The 13193-nt window shown below is 33.6% G+C and overlaps 1 protein-coding gene across 3 annotated transcripts in view; it reads right to left on the bottom strand.

The window, feature by feature from the left end:
• The window catches only part of SMC4 (structural maintenance of chromosomes 4), a 35083-nt gene that overhangs the window by 8249 nt on the left and 13641 nt on the right, over positions 1-13193 (bottom strand). For all 3 annotated transcript variants that reach the window (XM_014796251.2, XM_087440128.1, XM_087440127.1), the window contains 9 exons: positions 13028-13178; positions 11481-11645; positions 9293-9526; positions 7495-7680; positions 5896-6057; positions 3056-3281; positions 2889-2968; positions 1865-2017; positions 356-482 (listed from right to left, as the gene is read on the bottom strand). In XM_014796251.2, coding sequence (XP_014651737.1) covers positions 356-482; positions 1865-2017; positions 2889-2968; positions 3056-3281; positions 5896-6057; positions 7495-7680; positions 9293-9526; positions 11481-11645; positions 13028-13178 — 1484 coding nt within the window. The remainder of the gene's footprint in view (positions 1-355; positions 483-1864; positions 2018-2888; positions 2969-3055; positions 3282-5895; positions 6058-7494; positions 7681-9292; positions 9527-11480; positions 11646-13027; positions 13179-13193) is intronic.

The following is a 13193-nucleotide window of genomic DNA, read 5'->3' as shown; positions in this document are numbered from 1 at the left end:
ACAAAGTATGAAATTAATAAGAGCATGGGTTTTGGAATCAGACTGCCTTGGTCCTGAACTCCTACACTACCACATGCTATGTGACCTCTGGGCAAATTATTTAAACTATTCTGTGCCTTAGTTTCCTTATCAGTCAAATGAAGTACTTAATTTAATAGTATTTACTTTAACCTTAATAGTACTTACTTTATAACCTTTTGAGAACGAAATAACAGAAAACATAAAACAGCAGTGACTCAAACATAATATACGTAGCTGCTATTTTTGTTCTACAAACTGATATCTTAAACATTTCAAACATTAAAAACCTGTTTTTGACAATCTCAAAAAAAAAAGTCTGTATCCTTAAACTTACCTGTTTTGAAAGTACTAACATTTTCTTCTAGCAATTTCTGCTTTTTTTTGTCAGGGGCTGTAGCAAGTACATTAGCTTCAAGTTCCTTAACTTGGACATTCAAATATTCTTCTTGCTCTGATAAACGCTACAGAATGTTTTAACATTCAAGGTCAATATTTTAACTTAGTAACAATAATATTTGCTTTAAATATTTTGAATTAAACAAAACCCCAAAAAATTGGCACTTAAAATCTTTAAGACAAATACTAACAGGAAAAGGACAGAAAACATGAACATGTTAATATACAACAATGAAAACGGCCAAAACACATGAAATGACGTGTCAGCTCATTACAAAGACAAGTTAAAATGCCATTTTTTAGTACTTTAGAGTAGCAAACTTACAACATAGTGAAGACTACTTAATGTTCAAAGACTTAGAACTAGCATACTACTATAGCCACATATGCAAATAAATCAGAACCATCTTTTTGAGGACAATTTGACATTATACAACAAATGCCTTAGACACTATACATATACTGGGTAATAATCGTAATTTTAGGAATCTAACCTAAGGAAATAATTGGATGGGTGTATAAAGGTTTACCTAACAAGGATATTTTAAACATAGCAGTGTATATAATAACATAGAAAAACATTTATCAAAATGCTCTAATGCAATTGCAAAAAAAGTAAATTTACATTGGCTTGGAAAGAAAACTATAATTAAGTGAAGAAAAGTTAGTATGACTTATTAAAAAGCCATATGCATATTTAATACGTATATCTACACCTGGTATATACATAAACACATACATGTAAACTAGGTATTTATATTAAAAAGTTCAAGGGTAGACACAAAAATTGAGGATGATGATCTTTTGGGTATTTTCTGAAAACTGTTTTTTAGTTTTGTTTGTTTTTTAAAAAGACAGTGAGGGGGCCGGCCTGGTGGCGCAGCGGTTAAGTGTGCGCGCTCTGCTGCGGTGGCCAGGGGTTTGGATCCCGGGTGCGCACTGACACATGGCTTGTCAAGCCATGCTGTGGCAGCGTCTCATATAAAGTAGAGGAAGATGGGCGCGGATGTTAGCCCAGGGCCAATCTTCCTCAGCAAAAAAAGAGGACGACTGGCATCAGATGTTAGCTCAGGGCTGATCTTCCTCACAAAAAACAAAAAACAAACAAAAAATAAAAAAAAGACAGTGGGCATCCATTTCTTTCTCATAATTAAGAAAACATCCCACTTTGAAAAGAGAATGAAAATAAAGGATCACACAGTTGTTCAGGAAAGATACATTTTTATGGAGTACAAATGGAAAACAGGAACAGCTGTGGCTGGAGTAACACTGTGACAAGGCATATATCCATTAGTACTTAAGGAAACAAAAATCAAGAGACAGGCCTTCCACCCAGAGACCCACCCTACTCCTCCCTTATACTTTAAAATTGTAAGCAAACAGGAAAAAATCTTCTGTCAAATTGCTGTTGAATTCCACTAGTTCCAGCTAATATTAATAAGAGTACCTGGATGCTTGCAGTAAACTTTTCTAGCGTATTCCTCATTTCTCGTTCACTATGCCTTAACTTAACTACTGCTTCCTCCAGTTGTACTTTCTGTTCCTGAATTTGCACTGCTTTTTGAGAGTCTCTCTGCAACTCTGATTCCATTTTATTTACCTACAAAGAAGAGTTTTAGTGAAATAAGTTTTCTCTAAGAGTCACTGCAGATTAACAGCAAAGTCAATTTATAAATGAAGAAAACCCAAACTTCTGATCTTCAAGATTAGAACAAAACCAAACAACCCAGTTTCAATTCCCAATCCTAAAGCTTAGGAGATGGTCAACTAATTTCTGCATCATAGAATCTGATAGAAAGACAATTTTAAGTGTTGTATAGTCACTTATTATTTCAGTGAAGGTATACTCTGCAAATATTGAAGTGGAAGGATATAAACTACTTCAAAATATGGGAAAAAATGAAGGTATAACTCTTCGGAAAAAGTTAGGTGTTCAGGATATCCAAGTATGTTTTTAAGGAAGAAAAAGGTATACATAGTGTTCTGAGAGCAATAAAGGAACATAGCAGGTTTTTCCTGGACATTTTGACATTCTCATATACTTGTGGGCATATTAAATATTTTGAAATAAAATTTGGAAGCATGCACCAGAAATCTTTGCTATATTCATACCTTACATTATTTTGAAATAGAAAAACCATGTGACACAGCAATAATTATGTCAAAAAACATGAAATTAAATGTCAGTTAAGTGAAATGGTTAAATAAATTCTAAAAATCCATAAGATCCAAATGTAACAATAGCAAAAGATATATATGTGAAGCATATACTTTCTAATTAACATGTCTTATTTTTAGAACTTTAAAGGGTTTCACATTAAAAAAAATGCCACAGCTTATATATTAGTCACTTACAGAAAATTCAATCTGTTAATTTAAAATTTGAGCACAGTATACCTAAAATGGCTAAACTTTAAAGTATGTATGTGAATTTTTTTTTTAAGTGTGACTATAATTTTAGATATGCTGACCTCTTCTTCACAGATTTCAACAGCAACTGATGAACCCATCCTTCCTTTCATTACTTTGCTTCCACCACCAGTCATTGTACCTGGAGGACAGAGGAGAGAAGTTAGACTTAGGTGTCTCCCCCAACAAGATTAAACAAACTCAATGGCAGGCAAGAAACCACCATTACCTGACTGTTCTATGATTTGCCCTTGTAACGTTACCACTCTCCATCTTCTATCTTTTTGATATGCTACTCTTGTGGCTTGATCTAAGTTGTCAGCTACTAAGGTATCCCGTAAAGCAAAGTAAAATGCTTGGCGAATTTTCTCATCTTTTACTTTTACTAAATCAAATAACCGAGGAGTATTTTCAGGAGTTTGAATTTTTGTCATTTTCTTTGCCCACACTGCCATCTAAAAGTAGAATATATATATATATATATATAAAAAAATAGAGAATATATCATTTCTTTTAGCTATCGTTTACATAAGTTTACATAAGTAATATACATGTATAAAATGTAAGGATATGTACACAAGGTTCTGAGTATCTGCATAATTAAGTATTACTTTACCATTACCTTAAGAGAGAAGTTATTATAAAACTATCTCTATTCACAGAAGACATGATCTTATACATATATATAAAATACTAAGGAATCCACACACAAAAAACTATTAAAACAAACATGAATTCAGCAAAGTTGCAGGATACAAGATCAATATATAAAAATTAGTTGTATTTTTATACACTAGCAACAAATAATCTGAAAATGAGATCAAGAAAATTCCATTTACAATGTTATATTAAAAAAAACACAAAAACAAAAAACTTAGGAGTAAATTTAACAAAAGAAACACAAGACCTGTACACTGAAGGCTACGAAACATTATTGTATGAAATTAGACCTAAATAAATGGAAGATATCCCGGGTTCATGGATCATAAGATTTAATACTAAGATAGCAATACTCAAACTCATCTACAGATTCAATGCAACCTGTATCAAAATCCTAGTTGCTTTGTTTTTGCAGAAATTGACCAGCTGATCTTAAAATTCAAATGGAAATTACAGGGATTCAGAATAGCCAAAACAATCTTGATATAAAAGAACAAAATTAGAGGACTCCTTATTTCAAAACTTACTAGAAAGCTATAGTAATCAAGACAGTGTGGTACTAGTGTAAGAATAGACATATAGGTAAATGGAGAGTCCAGAAAGAAACCCTTACATTTATGGTCAGTTGATTTTTGACAAGGGTGCCAAGAAAATTCAATGGGGCAAGAGTAGTCTTTCCAACAAATGGTGCTGGAACAACTGGATATCCACATGCAAAAGAGCAGAGTTGGACTCCTACTTCACACTATGTTATAAAATGAACATGGATTAAAAACCTAAATATAAAAGCTAAAACTATAAAAGTCTTGGAAGAAAACAGAGGAGGTAAATCACTATGCCCTTGGATGATGCAGTATTTTCTTAGATATGAGACCCAACACACCGCAACCAAATTTAAAAGAAAAAAGAAGTTGGACTTCATCAAAATTAAAAAATTTAGTGCTTCAGAGGACACCACCAAGAAAGTAAATACAGGGCCTGCCCCGTGGCTTAGCGGTTAAGTGCGTGCGCTCCGCTGCTGGCGGCCCGGGTTCGGATATCGGGCACGCACCGACGCACCGCTTCTCCGGCCATGCTGGGGCCGCGTCCCACATACAGCAACTAGAAGGATGTGCAGCTATGATGGACAACTATCTACTGGGGCTTTGGGGGAAAAATAAATAAATAAAATCTTTAAAAAAAAAAAAAAAAAGAAAGTAAATACAACCCACAGAATGGGAGAAAATATTTGCAAATCATATATATGACAAGAGATTTGTATCTAGAATATACAAAGAATGCTTACAACTCAACAATAAAGACAAATAAACCAATTAACAAATGGGCAAAGGATATGAATACACATTTCTCCAAAAAAGATAAATAAATGGCCAATAAGCATACGAAAAGATGTTCAACATCATTAGTCATCAGGAAATGCAAATCAAAACCACAAAGAGATACCACTTCAAACCCACCACGATGGCTATAATCAAAAAAAAGTACAATAACAAGTGTTGGTGAGGATGTAAAGAAATTGGAACCCTCATTCACTGCTGGTAGGAAATGGTGCAGCCACTGTGGAAAACAGTTTGGTAGTTCCTCAAGAAGTTAAAATTAACATGTGACCCAGCAATTCCACTCCTAGGTATTAAATCGAGAGAATTAAAAACATGTGTCTGCACAAAAACTTATAAATGAATGTTTATAGCAGCATTTTCCATAATAGCCAAACCATGAAAAAACCCAAATGTCCATTAATTGATCGATGGATAAAGAAAATGTGGTATATCCATACAATGGAATTATAATTTGGCAATAAAAAGGAATGAAATACTGACATGTGCCACAACATAGATGAACTCTGAAAACCTGCTAAGTAAAAGAAGCCATACACAAAAGGCTACATATTGTTTGATTCCATGTCTATAAAATGTCCAGAATAGGTAAATCTATAGAGACAGACAGTAGATTAGAGGTTGCTTGCAGCAGGGGTGGGGGTGGAGGGTGGGTTATAGGTAGTGAGTGCTAATGTGTTTGAGGTTTCTTTTTGGGGTGATGAAAATATTCTGGAATTAGACAGTGGTCATGGTTGAACAACCTTGTGAATACACTAAAACCCACTGAACTGTATACCTTATAATGGGGAATTTTATGGTATGTGAATTATATCTCCATAAAGGTTTTATCATTTTTTTTTAAAGTAGTTATTGATGACGAAAGTTAGAAATGCAAACTACCAGTCACTCTAACAGCGAAATGTATATTCCTTTAGGCGAGGCCCTAGAAAATTTTTTTTCACAACCATGTAACCTGAGAGCCTAAAATAATCCTCAAAACCTATCATGTGTTCACTGAATAACTATGGAAAAAAGCTTGGATTCAATCAAAAACCACTTGGCATTTAAAAATTAAATTATGAATACCCACCTTATCCAAGCCTATAAAGGTTGCAACTCCAATATTTTGTCTTTTAAGGAAGTTTACACATTCTTGGGCTGTATCAATAGACTCAACAACAATGTAGTCTAATGCATGACAACAGGATGAAATAGCAACATCGTATTTTTCATCAATTGCTCCTAAGTCCCCCTAATAAAGAGGAGGGGGAAAAAATCAGCAAGGAATTAGGCACAGGATCATTTCATTACTATTCATATAGATTTCTCAAGCTACTTTTAATTGAAAAACTATACTTACACATGGTTTTAACAAGTACAAAAAGGGTACACGATGAAAAATATGTGTTCCTCTCATTCAAGCTTCCCCTTCTGCAGAGGCAGAAGACTTTTTAATCTACCTTTTAAAAAGGTTTATGGATATGTGGGGGTTTTTTTGGTGAGGAAGATTCACCCTGAGCTAACATCTGTGCCAATCTTTCTCTGTTTTGTATGTGGGATGCCTCCACAGCATGGCTGATGAATGGAGTAGGTCCACGCCTGGGATCTGAACCTGTGAATCCAGGCTGCCGAAGCAGAGTGCTCAGAAGCTCAACCGCTCGGCCAGAGGGCCGGCCCCTGGAGTTTGCATTTTTAATGAGAGCACAAAATGAAAGAACTGTTTTCACTGTACAAAAATGAAAACATATAAAGATTTGAAGCCTAAAGTACTATAAGCAAAATAACATAAATAAAACTTTGAATTACTGAAAACCATCTAAGATTATGTTAAGTCCTGATGAAACACACTTGCCTGCTTATCCATATCTATTATTGATAAATTAGCTATCAAGCAGCATTCACTGACTAGCTTTATTTTTCCTTGAAAGCAAATGATTAGAATCAAATTGTATATCTTCAACAAAATAAGGTAGAAATGTCTTAACAAGTAAACATGGGAGCAACTATGCTGGGTAATTTTCATTTGCCCTTTTGAAGCACTCTCTTCTGCTTCCTTCTCAAGAAGGCTGACTCAAGGACTGCATCAACTGGTTCCTTTGGCTCTCTAGCTTTAGCCAATGTGAGGCACCAGCTAGAGACAGCAGGGTAGCAGATAAAGGTGGGTTAAATATTTATTTTCCCCATGTCCTCCAGGCCACCCTCTAGCCATGGCCACAGCTCCCTTCCTTCTTGAGGCTCAAGAGCAGTGATGGTCCCCATCATTGCTAGCCTTGGGTTCCTACATTATCCCTTGTTGATTTACCTAAACTCTAGCCATAACCTTCAATAAAATGTTATAAAACCCAGAATATAATTCATCAAATTCTTGTTTTCTGGAAAAAAAAAGTAGTCTTGCTAAGTTTGTTCATCACTACTAGAGTTAGTTTTTCTTCTTGGTATTAAAATGATTATAATTATCCCAAACTAAAAAACTATAATGAGAGAATCCATACCACAAAGAATTTTATCATGCCTGAGTATAAGAGGAAAATGTTTAAAAACGAATGTCCTTTAAAACAAACAAAAATGAATGTTATTTTATGTATAGTGACACTCAATATACAGTTCTTTAAATCAAGGTAAGAAAATTATTTACAATATGTTTCTTGAGAGAAAAATATATAGTCATTTCCAAATAAATCTATTTTACCAATCGCCCATATATTCCTGGAATCCTGCCAGATTTTTTTTCTTGAATCATTGCATCAAGGACTTTCCCCCTACTTCGATTCATTGCTAAGGAACTCTTTGCTTCTTCAACCTTTCGGAAAAGATCATGAACGAAACTTTTGACATTTATTTCTTCTTTTGTAAGTTTTTGAAGTTCTTTTTCTTTCTGAAAGTGAAAAGTTAAGAAAATGAATCCCAGAAGCATAGGCACAATCATGGCATAGAATTAGTTGTAATACCTCAAAAAGAAAGGAAAAGACCAATAATAAACACTCAAACCAGAACTAAGCTGCCATGTTGCAACTGCTGGTTTGGTTTTGAAAAACATGGATGGGTTTTCTATTTTAAAGGGGACAAATTATTTGGGTCAATAACAAGGAACGTTAAGCACAGCGTGGTTCTGGGAGTAGCACACTGATTGCTACAGCAAGCAGAGCTAGGGCTGTGGAAATCCCAGCTTGGCACCATATAGTGATGCATGAGTGTGTCCTAATTCTTAAGTTAACAACAGACCTCAGGTACAGGACCCTAGATATGGGTGACTGGGCAGGACTACAGTTATACTGTGCTTTGCTTTCTAAATAATAAAGGAAACTATATATTATATATAATTATATATAATTAAAGAAAAAAAAAAACAAAAAAAGTACAGCTCTGAAATCCAGGGGGCCATGATGAGTGAACAGTACTACTGCTATACCAAAATGTCAGGCTGCCAATAAAAGAAGAACCACACACATGCACACAAAACATGCAAACTCTCAGCTTCCCAATCTCCAAGTTAGAGCAGCTATTTTTTCCTAACAGACATTCTTCCTCATGTCCTGCCTTTAAATTATTACCTCTATTACCAGTCATACTGATGTAAAGTAAAAGCTCATTACAGATACAATTTATCCAAAAATAAATGGAATTACCAGGAAGATGGAAGTGGTCACTGTATACAACTTAAGTTTACATTTAAATTCTACACAGTCATGCAATTCCCTGACAACTAAATAGTGCATTTATTAAAATGAAAGACTTTATTTTCAGTATAATTTCTCTTCAAACAGCATTTTCTATTGCCATCTTGCCTAGTGAAGCTTTAGAGATTTAAGTTATGAAATTCCTTAGATATCTAATTCATTCAAGGATAGGAGGAGCACTGGTAAGCTAAACTAGTTATCTTGCATAGTTTAAAATGGTGTGCAGTCAACAAAGAAACTACATCCATAAGTTCAAAAACAGGAAAACTATACCAAGACAGTTGGTTTGCATATTCATTCATATATATATATATATGGATATATATATATAAATAATATATATATAAAATATATATAAATAATATATATATAAAATATATATATATAAATAATATATATATATAAAATATATATATATATAAAATATATATATATATATATATTTATGTTTTTCATTTACCCTTACATAAATTATCTACACTTAGATTTAGGGAAATATAAACTTTCTTTTGTTAAAAATTATTTCCATAGGAAATAATGGTGGTGGTGGCAGTGTTATTTGCTGTCCAATGCTTTTGGGGAGAATATTGTTAGTTTCTTAATAGTCTCAGTTCATATTAGATGGAATACTGAAATACCAACCCTATTCTTTTGGGGAAGATTACACTAAATGAGGAAAAAAAAAACCCTTTATGCCAGTCACTTCAGATGTTGAGATTAAAAAAAAAAATATATATATATATATATATACATATACAAAACTATGGTAGATAAACAATGTTCAGATGAACCACAGTAGCAAAGAAATACCTCCTTCAATTCATGTTCAGTGTGAGGGAGTGTTGCCTCTATATCTCCGATTACAGCTTTCCTTTCTTTGAGAGTCTCAGAAGCTGCAAGTAGAGCTTCCTTGGCCTTACTTAATTGAGACACTGCAGTATTATGACGACTGAGATAGATATCGAGTTCTGATTGGGCTACATCCATCTTTGAACGTGCTTCATTTACTGATTTGCTGAAATCCATAAGTTCTTTTTCTCGACTCTGTTAAAAGATGACCGACTCCATTAAATCTGAAATATTTCTGTTTTCAAACCTAAACTGAAATGGAAACCATACATTTTGAATTCAACTTAAGAGGTTCTACAAGCATAATATATAGAAATAAATTATCCTTACAAGTGGAATGGACTAAGTTTTTGCCTCATTGCCAATGTTCACTGTACATAAAGTCTCTTCCTAACTGATTTCACAAGAGCTTAATAAGCTATGTTCGTTTTAGAGACTAAAATAACAATAAAGGAATAGTTGAAAGAGAACAAAAATCTAGTCTAAACTCTAGATTCCATGGTTTTTCCACATTATACCTTACCATTTCAGGTAAGGTAAAGTACTATTCAGCAGAAAGTTTCCTCAAGTATATTTATGTTGAAAATGTTTTAGAGGTACGAGGAGAAACTTTGGGTTAGTATAACCGACTGTGAAGAAAGGATTTATTTATTAGAATAAAAGACATAAGAAAGGCTCTTACAAAAGCCTAACTCTTTCATTTTACACACAAGGCAATAGGCCCAGGAACATTAATGACTAAACATTAATCAATTTAAATGTTTGATAGTGAAAATCACGAACACTAACACACACACATGGCTCACTATGTTCTAGGCACTATTCTGAATGTTTTGTATGTATCAATCCATTAATATAATCCCATGAGGTAAATACCATCATTATGCCCATTTTGAGAAAACTGAGATCAGAGTTTAAATAACTCGCTCAAAAGTCATGCAGTCACTCATAAGCGGCAGAACCTCTGTTTTTAGCTACTACATTATATTGAGGAATGAAGACACCTGGATTGAGTCCTGGCTTTGTCATTAACACAGGGTGCCAAGGCACACAGGAGTACTCAATGTACATTAGATGAGCAAATGTGAAAATCTCCATCCATAAAGTATTTCATCATGAAAGCTAATGTACTATCTTGTCACTTTATCACATGGGCATCCTATTTACAAAGTTTTGTAGTGTGACATTAAGAACATGTTCATATTCCAAAACAGAATCTATTAAGTCTGTAACTAAGAAAACAAACCCTCCTCCCACTTTCTTGAGGTATAATTAACATACAAAGGCTGTACATAAGTCTGTAACTTATGCACTTTTAAGTCTTACGTAACATAACTGACTTATGTGCGTCAATTCAATCACTGTTACCCATTAAAATATCTATTTAACATGCTCAGTGTTGTCAAAAAGGCTGTGGTGAATATAAACAAAGATAGGTAAACTTCATGCTTCTACTCCTGTTGGGTAGGTAAGACATAGCAATGTGACAACCTTACATTCTCTTGTTTTATTAATGAAGTGATAAAATAATGTAATAGCTGACACTAATTTTTTACTTTCTGGGCATTTTGTATAAATATATACAAATTTTTATTTTCAAAAAGATTCACAAGATGGGTAGTATTTTCTTCCCCATCTTGAGGAAGATGAGTGGGAGACATAACAACCTGTACAAGATCAGAGATAATAAGTGACTGATCTAGGATTTGAACCAAAAACTGACATTAGAGCCATGGTTTTAAACTATTACACAAGAGCTACAGAAACAAAGATGGGAGATGTCAACCTGTGGTTAGTGTAGTCCCAGGTTTTTAATAGGTGGTAACCAACTAAGTTACCAAGAAAATAATTTAAGAGATGAAAAAGTTTGATGATGAAATCAACATGCTTAACAAAGAATGGCATATGTAACAAAGTATCTGACATGTCCCATTTTCACTGCCATTATAAATTCTCATTCAGTTAACTTTTTTTAAAAAACAGGAAAGTAGAAAACAAAAAAGGGGAGTCTAGGCTATTTTTAGGAACGTTAGGAATGTCCAAACTTTTTCTTCTAACAGTTCAGTTTTTACTGTTACTACAGAAACAATCTTCAAGTTAAAAAAAAAAAAAAAAGACACCAAAATAAACAACTGATAAAGAATCTTACTTCCTTTTCTTTCTGAAGCCCTTGTGTTTCCTGTTTAAGGCTATCCATAACTTCCTTTAGTTTTTCTTCTTCTTTCTCTTTTTCCTTTTCAAGGGTATTGCTTCTAGTTGTTGTCTCAGTTATGATATTTTCACTCTTGGCAGGTATACTTTTAAATTCTTGAACCTAAAATTATAAAACAAATTAAAGTTAGGAGTAGGTACCTTTAGGCTACCCAATACCATCAATATGTGACTTATTTAATAGCATTTCTCAGGGTCTTCTAGGTCTTTGCAGCTTTCTTTGTAATCAGATTTGAACTAGCTGGCTTTAGCAAGTACTTTCTTAACCATTCACTGCAATTACTACATTCTCTCAGTCTAATTCTATGACTTCCTTATTCCTTATGAAAAGAAAATTCTCCCTGGCTGGGCATTCGGTCTTTCTTCCTTCTGTTCCAATTTCAGGCTGTAATCATCTTTCTTCACCTATTAATATACTCGGACTATACACAATTTCCTAAACTACTCTTCATAGTATATTACAACTTAGTACAAATTACCTTTATACCCTCCAGCCTCCCTCAACTCCTAAGATCTTGCACAGCTTCACCCTTCCAGAGTCACCATGTAGGCTAACATTTTATTCCATTATACCTTCTGATAACAATGACTTAGCCACATTTGATGCCTAAAGGCTAATACCTCTATATACAGTTATATTTGGCTTAGCCTGTCCAATTTAGGAGTTACTCTCAAATCCGTGTTGTTTTGTTTATTCTAATTATCCACTACCAGAGAAGTTCAACACTTTCAGAAATAGTGTTCCTTAAACATTGATTCACATAAGATTTATTACCATACTGAGAAGAAAGTATTTTGTAAACAAATGATTTGGAAAATGCTTGTAAAGCAGAGACTATATTATAATTACCATGTAATTACACGGTACAAAGCTTTTTTGGGCAGAGGGGATTTAGGTGTCATCTCTATTGATATCTGATAGAGCTATGAATACAGTTTGAAAGATCCCAAATTAATTATTAGAGTCTGACTCCTAGCAAATTAGACATTTTAGTCCAAACTATCTTTTTTTAACCTCAGAATAGCTATTAATCTCTTGCTTTAAATTATGAGCTTCCCTTTCCCTCCTTTTTAAGGGAGAACTCCTGCCCTGATACTCTTAGCTTGATTTTTGTAGGAGGCAGGTAATATTTTTAAAAGTTGATGATACATAACCAGAAATATCTTTTCAAACCACTACTAGGTTTTAAAAGATTATAGGAAAAAATTATTTTGTTTATCACCAAAACAGAACTGATGATTAGTAAATGTTTTCCCAACAACGTGTATCCTAGTAACATAAACTCTAAAACTCAAAGTCAACGGATGCAAGATTACTCTCTGGGGAAAAAAATCAGGTTCAGAGATAAAATGTAAAGCACTTAACATTCAGAATCCTAACGCATCATCTTAGGTAATAAGGGGCAAGGAAATCCACAAAAAATAATGAAAAATGGATCTGATATTCAGACATGAAATTTTAAGAATTTTTTCCCTCAGACCTACCTTTTCTTTATCTTTTTGAAGTTGTTTCTCCAGTTTTTTGGCTTTACTTGAAGCATGTTTTAATTTTTCTCTAACTTGAACATCTTCCAAATCTAGCTGTGTAAATTTTTCTTTGTTCTCCTCAATAAATTTTGTAATTTTATTCAATTTCCTAACAAAGCAAGAA

This window comes from Ceratotherium simum, chromosome 15 (assembly GCF_057802395.1).
Source record: "Ceratotherium simum simum isolate JZ-2026a chromosome 15, ASM5780239v1, whole genome shotgun sequence".
Lineage (NCBI taxonomy): Eukaryota > Metazoa > Chordata > Mammalia > Perissodactyla > Rhinocerotidae > Ceratotherium > Ceratotherium simum.
The sequence above is the reverse complement of the archived record's forward strand: the minus strand, read 5'-3'. Positions and strand labels throughout refer to the sequence as shown.